This window comes from Xiphophorus couchianus, chromosome 5, assembly GCF_001444195.1.
Source record: "Xiphophorus couchianus chromosome 5, X_couchianus-1.0, whole genome shotgun sequence".
Lineage (NCBI taxonomy): Eukaryota > Metazoa > Chordata > Actinopteri > Cyprinodontiformes > Poeciliidae > Xiphophorus > Xiphophorus couchianus.
Window position 1 is genome coordinate 23559657 of NC_040232.1, and position 21235 is coordinate 23580891.

The 21235-nt window shown below is 39.1% G+C and overlaps 1 protein-coding gene across 8 annotated transcripts in view; it reads right to left on the bottom strand.

Moving 5' to 3' along the window:
• Nucleotides 1-21235, bottom strand: part of ubr5 (ubiquitin protein ligase E3 component n-recognin 5) — a 49545-nt gene that overhangs the window by 17889 nt on the left and 10421 nt on the right. For 6 of the 8 annotated variants that reach the window (XM_028016281.1, XM_028016275.1, XM_028016277.1 and 3 more), the window contains 31 exons: nt 20999-21158; nt 20267-20416; nt 18632-18843; nt 16567-16683; nt 16343-16453; nt 16101-16255; nt 15039-15156; nt 14752-14936; nt 14539-14648; nt 12338-12450; nt 11207-11353; nt 10996-11107; nt 10755-10909; nt 9676-9873; nt 8861-9071; nt 8556-8682; nt 8302-8453; nt 8117-8212; nt 7249-7372; nt 7032-7129; nt 6618-6766; nt 6386-6477; nt 6135-6281; nt 4929-5047; nt 4687-4813; nt 3866-3995; nt 3574-3734; nt 3251-3490; nt 2973-3096; nt 1802-1913; nt 1554-1685 (listed from right to left, as the gene is read on the bottom strand). In XM_028016281.1, the coding sequence (XP_027872082.1) occupies nt 1554-1685; nt 1802-1913; nt 2973-3096; nt 3251-3490; nt 3574-3734; nt 3866-3995; nt 4687-4813; nt 4929-5047; nt 6135-6281; nt 6386-6477; nt 6618-6766; nt 7032-7129; nt 7249-7372; nt 8117-8212; nt 8302-8453; nt 8556-8682; nt 8861-9071; nt 9676-9873; nt 10755-10909; nt 10996-11107; nt 11207-11353; nt 12338-12450; nt 14539-14648; nt 14752-14936; nt 15039-15156; nt 16101-16255; nt 16343-16453; nt 16567-16683; nt 18632-18843; nt 20267-20416; nt 20999-21158 (4384 nt within the window). The remainder of the gene's footprint in view (nt 1-1553; nt 1686-1801; nt 1914-2972; nt 3097-3250; nt 3491-3573; nt 3735-3865; nt 3996-4686; nt 4814-4928; nt 5048-6134; nt 6282-6385; nt 6478-6617; nt 6767-7031; nt 7130-7248; nt 7373-8116; nt 8213-8301; nt 8454-8555; nt 8683-8860; nt 9072-9675; nt 9874-10754; nt 10910-10995; nt 11108-11206; nt 11354-12337; nt 12451-14538; nt 14649-14751; nt 14937-15038; nt 15157-16100; nt 16256-16342; nt 16454-16566; nt 16684-18631; nt 18844-20266; nt 20417-20998; nt 21159-21235) is intronic. The other 2 variants (XM_028016279.1, XM_028016276.1) reach the window with 2 other exon arrangements.

Consider the following 21235-nt stretch of genomic DNA (forward strand, 5'->3'; position numbering starts at 1 on the left):
TTTCTAGAAAATTATTATTCTTTTTGTCAGAGATTAACATTTTTCACCCCCATCTGCAATGGCGCCGATACGTCAGAGGACACATATACTGTACAAAATTTAGGCAGGGGGAAAAAAAAAAAAACATCATCACAAACCACTGGCAATAACTGAGTTAATTATTATTTAAGTGAAACGTTGACAAGACGACACTTGTGATGAGAGACGCTCTTTAGCAAACATGGGGCAGTAGTCGGGACGTATCAAAAAGGGGTCAAACTGAACGAACTCTCAGAAGGAAACCGTGTGTGCAGTTTGCAAAGTCACTCTCGCCCTGCAATCTGTGTGTGCATTGAAATAAAGAGGAGCTCATACCAAAAATAGGAAATGCCAAGGACACCCTACTACCTGCAAATGAAATACACGGGGTATTCAGCCAGGGGTAGTTTGGTCCGCTGTATCATTAGCTCTCCTACACAGAAATCCCCGACAAACCAAACCGCTTCATCAGAGGACTGGCCTCTTCTTTAAATCAGGAATAAAATATAGAACTTGTTTAAATGCAATCGGTTTTTTACTTCTCTCATACAACACTAAGGTCAAACTAAAATGAATGTGTGGGGGAGGGAATGTTTCCTAGAAAAGACACATTTAACGTGATAGTTGAGAATTCTTTACAAAAGGTTCTGGTAAACAGTTCTGAGTAATTATCATCTTACTGTCAGTAGATGACTCTCTTAGCATCTTGATTTACCATAAATCCAAACTAGTTGGTCCCAGAGGCTAAAGCTAGCAGCTAGTTAGAGAGGTGACCAGGTGAGACTTCTAAAATGTTACACACAGTCCCATTTTCATGGGTAATGCAAGTAGAAGGCAGTGCATCATCGGTGATCTTTCTGAGTGAAACGCACGCTCAGAACGAAGAGTTTTTGGTCAGACAAACAGTCCTTCCTTACGATAAAGGGGATTGAAAGTTGCTCATTCAAACCAATAGAAAGTTTTTGCTTTTTACACAGTTTTACTTCGATATCAGTCAATCTGACTTCAAGTAAATTACATTCTCATCCTTTTATAACGGAATATTACTGCTGGACCTCCATTCAATTGTAAATTCTGTATTTTCCAGACTATATGTTGCATCAGTCAAAAAAAAAAAAGTGCCATGAAGAGGGGGAAAAAACATGTACAAGTCACACCTCACTGTAAGTTGCAGAACCAGCCAAACTATGGAAAAAAAGTGTGATATAGTCCAGAAAATACAGTAATTATCAGCTCCTCTGTAAATTCCCACTTGATGTAACTGAAAACGGCTCAAAGGTAAAACAACATTCGCATAAGCATATTTTAAACTTCATGAGATTGCATTTCTTTTAAAATGGTTAAAATTCTGTTTTACTTCAGCCTTTGTAATCAATCTCGATTTTTATAAAATGGATGCCGAGAGAGTCATCTGCTCCAGGAAGGAAATTGTCTGCTTAGAACAGTTCAACAGAGTCTCAAAGAATCTAAGCTTTCACTGTAGAAGTAAATCTAGTATTAGTTGATAAAATGCTAAAATAAAGCTGCTGATCAACCTGCTTCAGAGCCGGCAGTTGCTGCCGTGACGACGCTTCTGCGACCACTGGCGTTGTCCTGATTGCTGTGGTTGCTTTCGCTGTCGCTCTCCGTTTCGGCGGCTGCCAGCAAGTCCAACTCCATGTCACTTCCTGAACGCACAGACCAATCAACATGATAAAGCTGACTGGTGTTTTCTTTCCAGTGATAAAGTCAATAACAACATTAAAGCTCTAGAAAAAACAATAAGAAACTAAAACTGTCTCACCATCTTCATCGTGCTCGTCATGTTGACCTTCAGCTTCAGCATTTTCCTCTCCCTGCTCCTCCTGGTCATCATGATGGTCTTCCTCGCCAGCTACACCCTCTACAACTTCAACCTGAGGACAAAAACCAGTCAGATCCCCCCAAAAAACAACAAAAAACAAAGTGTGGTGCAATCAGTCTAACTTTACAAAGTATCATATGTGAAAACATATATTATTTCACTGTTGGGTTGGTTTTTGCGGCTCCCTGACTACATTTCAAGAATAACTTAAATAAATTAGGAAAAATTATAGCTTTCAATTTAAAATCTACTTTAGATGCAACACAAAGTGATCATCTTTCCAAAACTTTCTGATTTCCTTCTATTTTCATAAGAAGTAGCATAAATAACATTACTCATTAACCTGTACTCTAAAGTCCACTTTGCTGCACCCAATCTGCTTTTAATTGCTGAATTAAAACTTGGCTAAAATACAGCAAGTGTTTTCTAAATGAACACTGAACAAGATTATGTTTTAATAGCTGAGAATAGACTAAATATTTCTTCAGTTTCCTTCAATCAAGCCCAAAATAATAAGTAAACTGGGGGAAGGTTTTGGATCTACGGAAAAAAAAAGAGATTAATTTAAAGCGTTCATGCTTAGTTTACTGTCGAGTATGTAAAAAAAAAAAACAACAAAAAAACCCAGCCTTCTGTCTACAATGGAACTAGCACACTGGAATAATATTCTACTAATTACGATTTAAAATTAATATTTCTTGGTCTGGAGTTACTTTTGAGCTGCCAACTTTGGCCCACATAAAGAGAATGCCTGCACTAAAAGAAAATGCAGGCATTCTCCTTTTTTAGTTGCCAAAACCCAAAAGTACAAATTGATCCAATTGTTTCCAAATGTTAGTGCAGAAAAATTAATAAGAAAGAAAGATGAATTATTGTCATTGTACTGTAGCAAAACAACAAAATTCAAAACTGCACCTTGATGTAGTATTCATATTACAATCAGAATAAAAAGACAATAAGATAAAATACACTTTAAAAGAAAATACAAATCAGGATAAAATAGAATAGTATGGCTGTTTAAGACAGTTATGGCATATAGGGGAAAGGTTCTTAGTGAGTCTGGAGGTTCTGGGTTGACTATATCTATAACAGATCAAGCATGGCTACCCACCTCTTCCACATCGGCTGACACGATGTCGTCCTGCTCCTCGTCCCGTCCCCTGACGGGCTGAGACTGGCTGCTCCGTCTGGGCTGAGGGTTCCTTATGATGTAAGAAGCAACTGTTTGGATGGAGCTGAAAAAAAACACACAAGAAAAATCTTCAAGATGCATCAACAAGTAAAATCCAGCCTCATCTTCTCCAAAGGTTCTTCAAACTGAACCGAGTCTTCATGGTTTGTGGAGAACAGAAGCTGCAACAGCAATGCGTTTCACGGCTTTCGGCCCACCTGCTGGACTGGTCCGGCGACGACCTGGGAGGAAGCGGCTCCACGGAGAAAAGCTCCTCGCTGCCCTGAACTGCGTCTATGCTGGTGCTGGCCAGCGTGAACGGAGCCGTGGGCCTCGCTATTCCCATCCTGACCGGGACGATGAGGGACTCCGCGACGTTGCACAGCTCCTCCACCGCGTACGGCAGCAGAGCCTGGAAAACACGCCGACACTTCCCGATGGGCTGCGGGATGAAGTTGCTGTGGGGGGGAAAAGACATGGAAACCCGTTTTTAGAGCAATTTTCAAAGGGTTGCGCCCAAAACCGTAAGCTTTGGTCTTACTTTTTCTTCTTGGAGGAAGCCATCTCTACGCTGAGGATGACAAACACACGCGCGACGGAGCGCAGGAACCTTCTAGTGACGGCCACCGCCTCCTCTCTCCTGCCCGGCGTGTATTTGTTCTGCAGCTCCTTTATCAGAGTCCCCAGTAGAGTGTCAATAAACTAAAGGGGGGGAAAAAACAGTTTCAAAGATGACCATCGTTTGAAAAAAAATTCTAGATCTTTTGCATTAAAGCAAACAAAACTAAGCTGAACACACTACATGCGAACTTATGAAGAGCATATAGACTCACGGTGATGTCAGGAGCACACTTGACAATGAGGCAGTGTGTGAAACAGTCGAGGCGAATGGTGCCGCTCTGCTGGTTCAAGTACACCTGTTCTTCAGGCAGGAGGTGAGCAATTCTGCTGCTGGCACTAAGTCTGACACACAGGGAGAAAAAAAAGAAAAGTCAACATGTTGAGCTTACACCAGGGGGGCCCAAAGTGTGGCCCTTGGAAAGAGTTTGTTCAGACCCTGGAAAACAAGTCAAGAATGATGAAAAAGGCCAAAAAAAAAAAAAAGACAACAAAAGGTTTGGACACCACTGCCTTACACCAAAACTGACTCCATAGATTTATTTTTGTGTTTTATGATGTAAAGCACTGCCTTGTTGCTGAAATGTGTTACACAAATAAACTTGATTGATTGCATGATTAAAACAAACGGTCTTTGTAAAGATTGTCATTAAGACAATCTCCTGATAATTACAAACGAAAAAAAGAAAATTACTGAAATATTCTGAAAATTACTCAATTTAAATAATTTTTAAAAAGTAAAAAACAATGAAAATTACACAAAAAATAAATAATTAACAAGAGGTTAGCCTATCTGGCTAATTTGGAAGCTATTGCTTTATTTTTCCATTATTCACTAGACAGCCCTGCAATTATTTTGCAATCAGAGTTGCCTTCTCTCATTTCAAGACGTTTGTATACCTAAAGTAAAGAAAAATAAGTAAAAAAAACTACAGCTGTTAATACAGAATAGTATTTGTGCCCTGCATACCATAATATGCCTCATACAGGCCGAGTTGCTCTAAAAACCCAAACAACATTCTGCTTTAATACATACGGATCTTTGTTTTCCTGAGAACCAAACAGGATCATAGATTTGAGGGCGTTCCAGTCCTGTAGGACTCTCTCCAAGGCCAGCTGAGCAAAGCGAGGAGGTTCCAGATCGTGGTCTGGCATATCAGAGTCTGAAAGAAGACAACAGCGGTTGTTTTAGGGACATAGTCCTGAAAACAAGCACAGTTTATCCCATAGGATGCACAAAATGGCATGTAAAAGAACTTAACTTTTGGTAAAACCCACCCTCTGCATTAGCAGCCTTACGGTTCCGGTCTTCTCTGATGCGAGGCGGTCGGTACTGACAGTGCTCAACACTTTGCCTGGCTACAGTCTGAACCAGGAACAGTAATATATGCTCCCCCCTGCAAGAAGAATCAAAAAATGTTATAGATTCATTTTCTTTTCCACTATTTTTACTTACCATTTCATGTAAAAACAAAACTTGTGGCAAATTCACTTTAGGTGGATTGGATGATTTTTCAGCTTGACTAGTGACCAGCGAGACAAAAACTGAAAAATCCGGTCCTATTAGGATCAATAAATGCACCGTATCTATGACCTATAATGTCCGGCTGGCGATTCTCTTCAGTGTGGAGGCCATTACTGAGTGAGGATGCCTCAAATTTAGCTATTTTTAGCATAAAAAATGAGGAAGCAAAGAGATTTCTACAGGATATCAGCAGGTTTCAACATCTCATATTTAACACTAAAGCTACCGTGAATAAAATTTAACACCAAAAAACTATAAATATTAGAGATAGTTGGGGGATTCTATTGTACCATAACCAAGCATAGCAAAAAACTACATTTCTGGGGTGTCTGTGGCTGTTGGCAGCAGCAGAATTGTGCTTCTCACACGGCTCTCTGCAGCCTTAACACCCACAGTACCAAATAAAACATTTTTTGTTTTTGTTTGTTTTTCTTTTCCTTTTTTTACAAGGAATGCACCTAGCCTCGTAAGTTGGCAAAAGAAGTGAGCCGGTGGTGAAAACGCACACAAAAAACCTTACTAGATACCTACTTGCTAATAATATGCCCTTGTTAGCTTAATGGCCAACAAGGGTATGTTAGCAGGTAACTACCGATAGCCTCAACTACCTGGAGTCACAGAACACAATGAGAATTGTGTGCAACTCAATGTTCAGACAAAAAAGTTCCTACAAGAAAAAAAAGAAGACATACCAGTATACGAGATAAAATAGCCCAGACATGGCAAAATTCAAAGATTTGCGATCAATGAATGTATTTAAGGCCAAGTCACTTTTAAAAAAAAAATGATTGTAAGACATTTTTAGGCCTTAAAATTTAGACATGAATTTAAGACACTCACACCCTGTCTTACACATGTCCAAACAGCTTTAGGGCAATTAGCTGGTAATAATTAATCATTTCTGACCACTTACAGCAAGAATTCTGTTTTTTTTTTAAAAAAAATTAAAAAACGCTGACCTGCTGTTTGGTGTAGTGACCAGGTTTGTTGTCGTTAGCAGCCTGTAGAGTAAATCCAGGCGGGCAGCCTTCTGGCCAGCTATCAGTGTTTTGCACTTGCATTTCTCCCAACAGTCACAGTAAGCTGTAGGGGAAGTCCTTTTCAACCTGAGGCAGAATAAATTAAAACCACAATAAAAATAATTAATTATAAGCAAGGAGGAAAATGTTTCTCAGGTCCCTGCAGAGCTGAAGTGAAAACAAGGACTTACTTGCAGTCGTGTCCTTTGTGACACACTCTAGCACACTCCGTGCAGCAGCAGAGCGACTCAAGCAGGCCACATGTTCGACACTCAAATATGTCCTAAAAATCATGAACTCTGAATTAGAAAAAAATTCTATTCAAAAACAAACATGATATACCAAGGCTTAAAAGTGAAAAAAAAAGAAAAATGACAAACTGTCCCTCTTATAATGTTTTTCCCTCTGTCCTTCATGGCTGACCTGGTTAATGTGCTCTGCTCCGGTCCAAGTGAAACTGCAGGTGTCGTTGCAGCAGAGGACATAAAGCGGAGAATCATCTGGGTTGGTTCCCACAGGACAAATCATCTCCATGAACATAGAATCCGCATCGTCTTTCTCCGGGTCGGCCACTGTGTTCAAGACATTTGAACAAAAGGAAAAAATGAAAACGGGGAAATGAGAGTCGAAACACACAATACGAGGCAACTGGGACAAAGCCCAACAGCCTTTATTTAACTCATAACCTGAAATGCTCCAGATATTATCCAACTCCTTAAAATGGGAGTATCATTTCTCAAAATGAGTTTTCATCCCTGCAGTAGTTTATAGTGTAAAATAGGGTTGAAACCGATCAGTTTTTTTTCATCTCCACTTCTTAAACAGCAGCTGACTTACTCTTGGCTATTTTTTGAGCGGCCTCAAGCACAGTGATAGCAGCTGGGTAGGCTCTTCCACTGACAGCCAGCATGAAGGGGGTCATTCCTCTGGCATCCCTGTCAGACAGACGGAGCAAGAAGGCAAGAAGTTCAGAAAGAGAAATACAGGAACAACACTGGCTGCGAAGCGGATCGTTTATCTCCTTATTGGAGAACATGCGGTTGAAAATTCCTACTTTGCAGAGAGCAGTTCCCATAGGTGTGGCCTCAAAACGACGCTGTCACACATCAGCTTCAGGATGAGGTGAGCGTTGGCCTTCCTGTCTTTAGACTCCACCACTGATGTCTCTGTTGACGGTCCTGTAGGAAGGCAGAAGGGAGTTTAGCTTAAAAACATTTAAATGTGTTGCTCATGTGGCTTCAACTCGCACTACAGAGTTTAGATGTTGAAAAGTCGTAACGTTTTATTTATCCTCACAAACCGGGATTCCTACACACTGACCAGGTTAAAATATCGTGAGCTTTTTCAGCATCTGCAATAACATTGCAGAGAGTTGAACACAAAGTAGAAAGCCTTAGCCTGTTTGAATAGAAGTGTAGTCAAGGAAGAAATTGTAAAAGTTGGTTTTATATAGGGGTGGGCAATATGGATTTAGAATTTTATAGCCATATTTTGTGCTACTATTGTGATAATGATAAAAAATTATGATTAAATATTACTTCTATATGGTTGTAACTGCATGACAGCATTCATAGCTCTGCAAACACAAATATTGTTCTTGAAAAACATTCCCATTTGAAATGGGCTTCTTAAAGACACCAGTCATGGAGAAGTGTGACATATCTCTCTCAGCTGCAGAGTCACTACATTTAATCACATTTTCAAATGTATTGATATTTATTGATTGAATGAACGAATAGTAAAAGTAGCAATCCAACAATACAGACAGTTTGGGAGCTTCTTAATTGGAATTATTGAGATAACAATAAATCTAAATTCTTATCACGATAAGAAACTTATCACGATAAATGATAAACAATATGATAAATGCCCAGCCCTACTACCTGTACTTTTTTTCTTTTGTTCCACAGGAAGCAACAAACCTGGTATGGTGGAAGTGCTGGGGCCCTGGTTAGAACCAGAGGAAGCTGTGGTGAGTGAACCAACTGCTGGTGCGAGAATGAAATCAATGTCACCATCTGTGAATGAGAAGAAAAAAAATCATTTAAGATTGTTATAAGCTTATCTTGCAGAGAGCAATTATTAGCTTTTGTCTAGATGCATTCACCAGGGTCCATAGGCGGAGGGTCTGGGACCCAACTTGACGGGGCGATGGGTGGGGACACGGGGTCCTGGTGGTCACCGGAGGACGGCCCAGACTCGTGGCGGCCGAGACCTGCTGCTCTAAGAGACCTCCGCATCATCTCCCTTAGACGAAGCCTGTTGACAACGCACAGCAGGATGGGTTGAATTCATTTTTAAAGCATGAAGTTGCTCTTCACTTGTTTATTCTGTTCCAATACTGATTTAGCGGTAGCGTACCCTCTGCTACTGGAGGAGCCAGTCCTGTTTCCAGAGCTGTTGCTCGACACCACAGAGATGGCGTTGGCGATGGCCTCCACAGCAGACAGACGCTCTGCAAATGTGTTTCTCTCTGACCTTTCGGCTTCTGAAAGACAAAACGGCTTCGTCAGTCACATTTGCAGGAAACGTCCACAAGAAGAAATGGATTTTAAAGTGACGGGAGCAGATTTTAGCCTTCAATAGCGTTAAAAGATTGCCGTTCCAAGATAAAATATTGCACATTAAAATGGAAAACCAGAGTCTGGAATGTGAAAAAGGTTAACCTTCTTCCTCTTTGGTCTCTTTGTTGCTAACAGGGAAGCAGACGGAGACGGCGGCGTGGAAAATGTTGCGGTTTCCGTCGCAGCGATGGCCCAGCAGCGCCCCGAGGCCCTGGCCGCCCTCGTCCAGGAGGAAGGCCTGCTCCAGGTTCATCAGGTACTGCCGGCACGCCTCGTAGTCGCAGCGCAGGACGTGCTGCATCAGCGTCTGTTTCTGCAAGAATTATTAAACAATTCATCTGATTAATCGTGATTGTTCGTTTGTTGAAAATATCATTAACTGGAGACTCACCAGAGACGTAATTAAGCCAAAACTATAAAGATGTATATATACATATACATATGTAAGTATCTTGCATTTGAGATATAAAACAACACCTTTGTAAATATTAGTGCTGCCACTAATGATTATTTTACTTACCAATGAATCTATAGATTATTCTGACAATCGGATAAAAAAATTGGCACATTCTGCAGTTGCATTTTTTATACAATATTAGAAGTACAATAAAAGACACAAATTAACGAATAATTCTTTTTTTAAATATGAAAATTATATAGATATTTTTTATTTTCTTTTTTACACAATTTGAACCATGTGAAGCAAAAACTGCAACCCAAGAAGTTCTGGGTCGAACATATTTACAAAGTTTTTTGTATTTTAAATACAAAATATACAATTTACCCAGAACTTCTTAAGGGGCATAGTTTTAGCTTCACCCGATTCAAATTCTGAAAAATCTTCTACTAACCGCCTTTTGCTATCCAATCGGTTTTTCCCAGAAAAAAAAATTTGATTATTCAAGGCAGATATTTACCTCGACAGCCATAATAATGATAGCAGCTTTCTTTTTAATGGTGGAGTTAGATGGCAGGTTGACCAGAGAGTGCACCCCCATTCCCAGGCTGTTAATAGGAGGCAGGTCCAACCAATCAGGGTCCCGGATTCCCCCCATGCAGTCTTTAGCCATGGGATAGATTGTACCATTCCCGTCCCGGAGGATGATGGGAGACTCCTGGGGAGGACAAAAATGGCAAAAGCGTTTGTAGTCAACTGCTGAAAACTTGCAGAAAGGTAAGAAATAGTCCATGCAGTGCGAAAAACTCTCGTAAAAGCCAAAATTAGCTAAAAAGCTAAAACTAGCTAAAATACTACTGATAGCATCGAGGATACCACTAGCATGCTGGGTTACAGTAACATATTCCATGCAATGTAAAAAAATACAACACACAACTCATGTAAAACCTAAAATTTGAAAAGGACAGAAACTTTGCCCTATTCCTTCTGATAAAAACGGTGGGTGAATGAAATCCATACTTTTTATGGTTCCTGAGATATCAACATTTGTTTGGAGGCATCGTTTAGCACGGTGACTAAAAAAAAATATATGTCACATGCAGTACAAGAAAAGCAATGTGAAAAGCTCAAATTATTCCCAGGTGTTAAACAGCATAAAAGCTGTTAAACTGCCCAACTTCAAAATGTTTCCTCCATGACAGCCCTGAAACTGGATGATTCATTGCAATTAATAGGCAGGACCTGAAACATCCACTGTGAAACTCAACGGACATTTTATATTGCAATTCTCAATTCTGCCACACAATGGAGCGGTTTCCCCCATTTCTATGAAAAAATTCATAAAAAGCTGAATGTTATAAAAAGTATGAGGGTTATGAACACCAAGAGATATAGCCGGCATTAGGAGAGCAAGCTCAATAGTATAAGAGTTGAATGGTGAAAATAGCACAAAGTATGCAGGAGAAGAAGCAAGGCGAAATTTACGGAGCAACCAGAAAAGTGGAACCAGAAAAGTGTGAATGCATGCAGCATTCACACTAATAATTAGAATACAATTGACTGAAGGAAAAGCTGCAGCTGTTCAGGAGGCCACCTTACCTGCCCTGCAGTGAAGATGGCCACATTGCACTCGCTCTGGCCCAGGAAGGCCAGGTTGCTTGTAGGAAAGTTATTCTCCTGCTCAGCTTTGCCTGTGGCCAGGTCAAAGATGCAGTACCTTACCCAGTTACCGGTCTTCAGAACTGCATGGACTCCTGCTAGACAACGAAAGGGGTCAATACTGTCCCAAAATATTATTATGATTCATCCAATTTCCGCAACATAAGCAGACTTGACCAACCTTTGGAGTCAACATTTACAGCCAGGATTACGGCCTTCTCTGGGATGCAAAGCTTTTTAGGCGTTCGCTGAAAGCAATCGGGAACCTTCGGGGTTCCACCGGTTTTGACCACCTGAAAGTTAAAGCATCAACATATACCTGATGTTGGAAAGCTGGAGATAAAACACAAACAAACAAAAAAACGTTAAAACAGTAGAAGTGAAGCGTCTACCTGCAGTTCATCTATCCTGAGGAGCCTGCAGTCCTGTAACAGTGAGGATGGATCCGAGTCTGGAGGAGGAGCGCTGCTTTGGTTTGTCATGCTACTTGATGTTCCGGGGAACTTCACAGCAACGTACGCACCATCAACCTTCAGCACCTGGGTTGTGATGAGAAGACGGCACACTTGGAATCAAAGATGATTAGGAGAAGCTTGATTTATGATGATTTCAACGCAAGTTCTCAATGTGTAACATTTATTTTCTGTGTTATGCATGAGGTTCTTTGCTTAGAATGAAAAAAAAGCAACAGTTGCCATTAAAACAACACAATAAAATACGTAAATAGAAATTTTAAGTGACTATTTTCCAATGGCAATTGAAATGGAATCAATACTGATTAATCCTTTGTTTGGTCTTCAACAGCATCTGGTTCATTAAACAAACAGCCATCAGTTAGTTCTACAGTCATTACAGGTTATCTAATGCGAAATAAAACAAAAACAGAAATGGATTTAATTTTCTATAAACCTGAAAAGATCAATAAAAAGTTTTACACGGATATGTCATTAATGCAGCAGGGTTGCTCCAATCGATCAGCCGATTGATCTGATCCGATCTTCTTAGTTTTGGCCGATCAGCCGATAGTTGGATATGAAACCGATCTCATCCATCGATCTCATCTACACCCGCTATGGTCTGAATATGAACCACTGAAGGCGTATTGTAACCTTTAGCAATTGACAGTTTTTTAAAAATAAATAAAAATAACAATAATATGAATGTAAAAATCTGTAATTTATATTACAGGCTTTTTAATAAAATGATAAAATACTGGTGATCAGTGAGAATATTTAATCAGAGCACCCCTATGCTGAAGTATTTCAGTTCATCTTAACTTCATTACCGACCACCTGAATTTGCATAAAAAAATAAAAGGCACTTTAAGTTTTTCTTTGTCCACCTAGTCTATATTGTCGCAACTCTTGTTCAGAAATAAATCCAAACTCAATCTATTACTGGACTATTAATGTGCTTTTAAATGTACACAAACAGCAAATGAACGCACATCATTCTGGAGCACTTTCCAATGGAGCTCCATGAAATCCCGGCTCACTAAACCTCCAGCTGTCAGACACACCCACCTTCCCAACGGGAACGTTTTTTACGTCTTCCACAAACACCACCTCCCTGAGAGGCCACTGCTCCTCGTTCACCTTCTCTTCCTCCTTAGGAGCTGGGGTCGAACGTCTGCGCTCTGAAAACGACACACAGGGTGAACTTTAACCGATTTCCTCCAAAGCACATTTGAAATGAATACTTAATTGCGCATATTAAATATCTGGCACTCCTCCATCCCCACGTATTCCCTCCTGCTGCCTTTGGCTGTGAGGGGAATTCTCAAGTCCCTGTGACTCCCTCACTGCACAGTTACCAGTATGTAGATAATTAAGTTTCAAAGACGTGTCACTGCAAAAACGTCCAAATTATTGTTTCTACTATGGCATTCCTGTGGTCGATAAGATATGCATCTAAATACTAGGCTAATAATTTGTTTGATTTTCAATGCACAGATAGAAAAAATACATATTTAACAGAAGGATTTAAACCCTTTCATCATGATGCATCTAGATTTATTGATCCTGGGGTAAAAGTGTGTGTTGGTACAACAAGAAAGCATGAGTCATTAATTGGTAAATCAAAACAATAATCTTTAAGATTAAGATTATTCCATTTTAAGATTTGTCAAGTGTCTGCTGAGACATTTCAGTGAGCTGCAAAAAGATTATTCTATGTTATGAACGATAAAAACTATAATCAACTTTCGACTTCCTGATTTATAACTTGTAAAACATTTAACGCCGTCATGAACCAGCACAAGTATCTACGGAAAAGGACTAGGACCAATGGAAAAAAAATTTTTAAAATAAGAATTCTAACTTTTTTTCCCCTCAGAATTCTGACTTCTTTCTCAGAATTTCTTCCTCAAAGTCCCAGAATTCTTTTTACTTTTTTCCTCAGAATTGTAAGAAAAATAAAATAAATGATTTTTTTCCTCAGAATTCTGACTTTTGATCTCAAAAGATCCAAGTCAGAATTCCCCCCCCCCCCCCATTAATCCTCTTCAGTAAGTATCACTGCAGGGACAGTGAGGTGTTGTGCCTTGGCTCTGGGACCAAGGCACAACACGGCTCGTTCTCAGTAACACTGTAAGGTTTGATAAGTTAACAGATAAAGCCTACGCTGTTAGAAAGAAGGCCAGGCAGGAAGTTGAAATACTTTTCCCACCAGTTTTAGAGCTCTTCAACCAATCAGACAAGTCCAAACATAAAGCAAGCAGAGACCTTCACAATAACTGCTTGTTCCCATCTCAAGACTGGAATATAAGTTTATTTTTGTTTTATAGATACCTCCACCATCTTCCACTCAATCTTATTGTTTAATGATCTTTAAAATTTGATAAATATTATTAAAACCTAATATTTTTAAGTAATTAGTTTTTCACAATATTGCAAAAGCAGAATTTATGCAAGATCAATAAATGCTTGCATTTTTTGCATGCTAATGCAGAATTGTGATTGTATTGCAAATTTTCAACAGAAATGGTCAAAAACATGGCCTTTAAGTGACTGTTAACTCCAACCTGCAGGTGGCAGTATTCCATCTTTCTACTACAGTTCTGTTGGAGCCCTACTATTGTCAAGTTATAGTGTGTGTTCTATATGGAGCGCAACAGGACGCACGTTTTTTTATTCCTTTTATAAAAATGGAATATTTATTCCTTAAAAAATTTTAAGCCGAGGTGTAAAGCAAATGCTGCTTTCAATAAATATTTCCTCTTTTGTAAATTTCATGAATTCCCCATACCTGCTCCTCACAGCTTCTACAGAATCAATCTTATGCAGCTAATTGAATGGGTGAAATTGCAAAGAGTTTTAAAATAAAATCCCTAATTACATCCATTAAAAAAATTAAATGCCATTTAAATAAGAATATAAAAAAAAAACAGATGGCCAACTTTGAAAAATTAATTATCACACTCAAGAGCTTGCCATATGTTCCTTATGATAAGATGCTGCAAAAAAAAAATAAAAAATAAAAAGAAGGAAGAACAAGGCAGGCAAATATACTGTGAGTTGGCCACATTTGCTTCACAGGAACACATTCAGCAGAGAAAGTTGCTGATAAAAGCCTGTGCACCATCTGCTTCAAAGTCAAAGGACTAATGAGAGCGCGCAGCGAGAGAGAAACTGGTGGCGTGCCCGGGAGATAGCGCAGCCGAGACTCGTGAATTGTTCAAAGAGCGAATAGTTTATGGGTTGAGATAGCATGAGTGGAGACATACTGTAGGGCAGTGAGGCACTGCTAGCAATGGAAGAGGTATCACTACAGGTGGATGCAGGGGATGGAGGAGGACCCATCTCAGTCTTCACCAGCTCAGGCTTACTTTCCATCCTGCGGTGGAAGAAAACACGGACAAGTTTTAGCCCTGGCTTTAGCGTTACGACAATAAAACTTTACCAATTAACTGAGTGATATTTTTAAGGAAGGGACTGACTTGATTTCCTGGGTCTTTGTGGTCTTCTCCATGTTTTTGAGGCTCTCCGGTGAGCGCAGCTGGAACCTGCAGCTGTCGTTCATGTTCCAGACAGACTCCAACAGGACGCCCACTTTGGGGATTCCGGCACTGACAGAAAAGGCCACTGCACCGGCATGGTAGAGGGGATTATTCCTCAAACACACCTAGGAGAAGGCAGCCATTGGATTGTCAGCACAATGGGAGGGTGTTTTCAGATGAAGATGGAGCAAATTTGAAAAATAATCACAAGGTTCCCCCTCCCCTACCTGTGTTCCCACAGTGATGTTGGGTATTGAGGAGATGCCAGCACTGGACTTTGGCTTTTTGTTCTTGGCTCTCGCTTTCTCAAGCATTTTCTTCCTTTGACTAAAAGGCACAACACCCCTGCAGAAAGATGAAAATTATTTAGGTTCTAGCAAAATGTGAAAAAGGTTACAGAGAATGACTGCTGTTCAAGCATAACGTGCTTTTTTGAGAAATAGCAAATTAACTCAATTTAAACATCACTTTTCTGGTCAGAGTGGCCAATCAAAACCTTTACACCAGATCAAAGGTCTGCAACTTTTTAAAATTCCCTTAACCAATACATTTTCGAGATTTTTTGCTTCGAGAATACAATCATGTACCAGTTTCAAAAGCTTCTTTTATAGTTACTTTATCACAGTAATATCAAGCTATAAGCCCATTTTTACTCTCAAATAAACCTGCAAATGTCACGTGACTTTTTTGAAAAAAGACAAATTATAATTTTAGATAAATATCTGTTGTAGAAAATATATTGTCATTTTTAAAGATTCGCCTTTTTAAATTACTAGTAAAATTTAAAATATGAGCAAAAATGGGATAGATTATTTTTGTGGGATGGAAAATTATACAAAAGTTGCTTTAAAAAAAAAAACAAAACACATATTCTAATCTAATGGCAAGAAACATTTATGTAAAGCATTTAACTAGTATGCTAAGCGACATTTTCTGTGGAAATTCAATGCAAATATTGGAGAAATAAACTGAAAAAACTATTAAAAACAACAAAAACTAAATATATCTAAATTTATATAACTTGGAAACTAAAATAAATGAAAAAATATTAAAGAAATAATTTTTTTCCCTATATCTCTAGAAACAAATCAATATTTTTTTATTTAAAAAACTTGAGTTTCTTATATCTAAATTTTGAAATAAAACTAAGCACCATTAATAAAAAATAAATCAATAAAAAAAAACACATGAATTTTGCCCATGTCTGTAACTAACACAGAATAATTATGATCCACAAAACAGACAGACAATAATAAAAGAGAAAAAAGGAGAAAAGGTGACTCTCTCACCACCAGTAGAGGCTGTTCTCCATCTGTGCACATGTGTAAAGTGCACATGAGTGCAGCGACACCATGCGTTCCCCCTGCAGCTCTGGGAAAGACTGGGCACTGTGCTCCAGCTTAGAGGCCACTGTGCTTAGTGTGTCATCCACCCAGGTGGCCACCTTTTGAAAAATAAAGCACACACACAGTTTGAATATGTAATGAACAATGTATTAAATGTGCACTCTACACTTTTAGGGCAAATCTACCTTGTTGCTCTCTGTTGCTACAGTAGCTCTGATGCTATTAGCAGCCAGTAACGTGATCTTCTCATTAACCAGGCCCAGGAAGGAAACACGAGGGTGGTGAATGGAGGGATTCTGATGTGACAGATGAGAGGTTAAAAACAAGTTTAGCACAAAAATCCATTAGAGTCACATTTTATATAGTATTTATTTTTAAAGTGTCTTTCATGCAGGTGGTCATCGTCCACCTGTGCATTCCTGTATGGTTCAGGCTCGCTCCACTTCCACTGATAAAGCTCTCCTTTGGAGCTCACCGCCACCAGCTCTGAGAACAACGCTCCAATGCTCACAAACTTCACACCGTCCTGGAAGGAAAATGAGAGGTGAAGGGAAATAAGGGCTCATAAACTGAAAGTTTATTTGAGCTAAGCTGACTATTTGAACAGAATACAAAAAAAAAGCTCCATTCAGTTTGAACTTCTGTCCAGGGGAGGACTGAACATCTGGAGTACAGACTGATGCACATACTGTCCATAACTAGGCTATCATAATAAAAGCATATTAAATGTAATTTTTATCAACCACGACAACCCATTGGCTGATTTTATTGACGGACATTGAGCTTATCCAATGAAATTCCTCAGTCCTCCTTGTCCCGCCCCTCCCCTCTAAGGTTACAAGTAGCACCATTTCAGCTAACCAGAGTACGAGAAAAGTGAGCGGATACGAGACGGGTCAGAAAAATTACGACAACAAAAGCTAAAAAGCGCATAAGACCATTCAGAAAAACGTATCGAACTAACCGATTTGTTAATTACCAGACAAACTTTACCTGCTGGAGAGTCAAGAATAAATCATATATTTTATACAATTTGCTTGTACTGGTGGTGTTTGTAATCAAAAGAAAAAAAAAAAACTGTGGCTGGTGAAATGTCTGAGTGGCCGGTGAAAAACTGATTAATCTATCAATTATTCTGATGATTAATTGATTAACTGAATTTTAAAAATTGGTACACTCAAACATTTTTTACAGACAAAGAATGTTTTTTCTCATCTTAACTCCAACATGTTCTTTCAGCAAGTGGCCTTTATTGAGTCTGTACAGTCCAGGTAATAATTAAGCAGTTACTAAAATAGATAATTTCAATAATCAATTCATCATGACTAAGCCAATTAATCGTTTCAGCTCTAGACATTATTAATGTAATAATCAATAAGATTAGGTCATTTAAGCAGCAACTATGTAGTAATTGTGGCTCTTCCATTTTCAAGTAAAACCCATTTGATCAATTTACACATTTTTGTTTTAATGTTATTGTTAAAACGGTGATAGCGTTGTTCCATTTTCCCTTTGGTTCTAGAAAAGTTTTTTCAAATACACAGTCAGCAGAAACGGGTTGTTGAGAGAGGAAGGTGAACTGCTATTGGCACCGTGAGGCTCTAGAACTCAGGGGAACATGGAGCAGCTCAGATCTACTGCAACTAACTCAAACAACAATCACATGTCAATGCAGCGAGCAGCGTGAAGATCACAAATGAGATATGTGTCGTTTCAGCCCATAGAGCTGCAGATGATGTTAAAGGAAACTTCAGCTCTCATCATTTATTCAGTTAAATGGGACATTCAAACATTCACAATCATTGTTTTATTGACAGTCAAAAACAAAACTTCCATCCAACATGAGTAGATCTTTTGCTTGAGATCAATTCAGAGGATGAAGAAATAAATAAAAGCATTATTTTCCCTATCAGACCTTAAAACAGAAAATCACTGACAAATCTGTAAAGACGAGGGGTTCTACTCTGATGTAACATTTCAGTCTTAAACTCAGTGATGTGTCGGCAGAACTACAATCTGATCGGCTTCGTGTGACTTTGGTTGTTTGTTGGTTCCTGGTGACACGTCCAGCTCACAGGTGACTGGCTTCAGCCAGGACTTCTTAATTTTTTTGTAGGGCTAAAATCATTACTTGGATTAATGAGATAAATCATGATTAATCAATTAGTTGACGATTTAGTCATCAATTAATTTAGTAATCGATTAATCGTTTATGTTCAGAACTCCCAAGTAGGAAAGTTCAAGCTTAAACATATGTATATATGTATAAGACTGTCAAGAAACATTGCTTGGAGTGTTCTTCAATATCACTGAGTAAAAGTCAGGAAAAGGTGGATACAACACGGGCGATAAATCAGAAGTTTAAAACGGAGTTTTAAATTGTGTTAGCAGAATCTGCTTCATGAGCAAGAAATCCTCATCACAAACAGTTGAGCATCTTTATTTTTAAAAGCACTCTTTGATTTTAGTCCTACCTTGTCGGGCCACCACTGCAGCTCCTCTCCCAGCGACACGGGGCTCTGGACGGGGATGCTCTTCTTGTCGAGGCTGGGCTCGCCCTCGCGGCTCGTCGAACCCCGCTCCGTGTCAAACGACGCCCCGTCGAGCCACCGGCGCTCTCGCAACCTCAGCACAGACTCACGCTCGCGCAACAGCTCTGAGTCACGCTCTAAGGGAAGAAGGAGAACTGGTATGCAATAAGGTCACACCAGTGGGATAGAAGTAAGCCACTCTCTGGGAAAGACCCGTCGAAAAAAATAAAATGAAATAAAGTTTTTAATAATAGAGAGAAATACTGCTTAGAATCAATGTAGTGCAAATCAATCAGTTGCAATCATGGAAGGATTGAGCGGAAAATCGAAAATATACGAAAGGTGTGCACGCTTGTGTGTTAAAGAGTGAGCTAACAGGAAGTGAGGAGAAGGAGAGAAAGAACAAAAGAAAGCATGCATATGGATTGAAAGTGGGCTTTTTTTTTTTTGTAAGGAAAAAAATTAACTGTCTAATAGGGTCCCCGTTAAGACATGTGGGCCTGGCGGGCCTTTCTCAGAGAGCTCATAGTATTTACTACAGCCATGCAGCACACAACACCAAACACGTAGCATTTATATTCACCATAACAAACTGAATCAAGAAAAATATGGAAACAAACATTCAGGCAAGTTTCCTTTGTAGTATTTGGTAGACATGTTCCTATCAGAATGTAAAGGCCATTTTCTACTTTCTAGTCTCAGGTTTCTTTAAAGTTTAATATCAATTTTAGGCCAATACAATTTCTCTGTAAAATCTATAATATAAGATAGATCAGCATTCACCATACTTTTAACACCTTCTTGCCTTGGGCAGCAGCTAATAATCACTATTAGAATGAGAGAGCCTGTAAGACAGAAGTTTACTAATACTTAAAAACAAAGAAATGATCTGGAGTTCATATTTTAAATTGCCTTCAGTATCTCATCTGCATTTAGCACTGGAGTTACAGATATTCATCTTAGAAAATCTAGACCTTATGCCAAGGCTAATTGAAAAAAGAAGTCAACATTTTCAAAACCAGCATGTTTCCTAAAAAAATAATAATAATAAAAAAGGACATTGCAGCTTTGTTGTACGACTCTCTGTCTTAAAAAACCTTGCTCATTCTGGCTTTCTTGCAGCCTGAGTGAATAATAGAAATGTCACGACGCCACAGAAAATACAGCTTTCTTCTAAATGGCTTCCTGTTTCTCCGACTAGAGTTTTAACCTCCTTTCTAACTAACTGTGCCTTCCTCAGTCTATAACCACATCCGCACTGAAGATTGTTAGGTATGCTGCATTCACTGATTGGAAAAGGATCGGACATGAGAGATTCCTACCACCTAATCAAGACCAAACAGCCTGAAAATTGTCAAATTCAAATTTTTCAATGTATCTCAGTTAATCAGCAACGTTACACATCACACCTATATTTTCCATACGCCTGCAAAACACGAGGGTTTCATTTTGACGTAGGATGGGGAAAAAATCTGCTTATTATTTTGGATTTTGAAGCCACCCCAACAGAAACCAGCCATCACCAGTGCTGCCACCAAAGCCTTCCTGTGATTAGTCATTAGTGAGATGCTGCGTTACCTCTGGAGGATCCCAGCCGTGACAGCGAGGAGCGTCTGAAAGACGGGTAGCCAAAGTAGCTGATGTCCTCGGAGAACATGGCGTCGGCGTCGATGATGACGCTGGGATGAGCCGAGTGGATGTCCGCGTCCAACAGGGACATCAAGTCTTCTGCGTGGAAAAAAACAAGAAAAAGATCCGTGCGTAAAGATTACTGTAAAACTAGCAGCATTTCAATCATTATAACTAAATGAGGTGAAGTACGGGATGCTTTGCAAAGGTCTCACCATGTTCTTATGAGCAGTAATAATGGAATGTTACAAATAGGGCAACAAACAATTATTTTAATAATCAATTGTTTTGACAATTAGTTGGATAAAAAAATTGCCACAATCTGCTGATTTGTCATTTATCCACTTAAGCCTTGTTTATGCAATATTAGAAATACTTTAAAAGATGCAAATAAATTCCATTTATAAACAAATGCTTTCCTAACATACAAAGACATACCATTCCTTTAGCAACTTTGAACCAGGTGAAGCTAAAACTTTAAGATTTGAAAAGCTTTGGCAAAAATAAAAGTAAATTAAATTGTTCTTGATTAATTTAATCATGATTAATCAAATTATTCACAATAATCAAATTAATCAAAATTAATCTTGATTAATCAAGATTACATTGATCATAATTAATCACGATTAGTTACAAATGCATTTCTGATGCTGAGGAATAATTGGCCGAATGTGTTCCCACCTCCTGGGAGATAGGACTCGCTGGCCGTGTCGTCTCCATCATCTCCGTCTTCGTCGTCGCGACTCAGCAAGTTGTTGACAGCGAGGTTGACGTCAAGGTTAGTCCGTTGGAGCTCCCTGATGATGACGCTTCTTGACTTCCCCTGTAGGACAACCTGGGCCTAGAGGAAAGCACTGGTTTATTACAAAATGTGCATAGTTAATTGAAATAAAACACATTGCTAAAGAAACAACCATA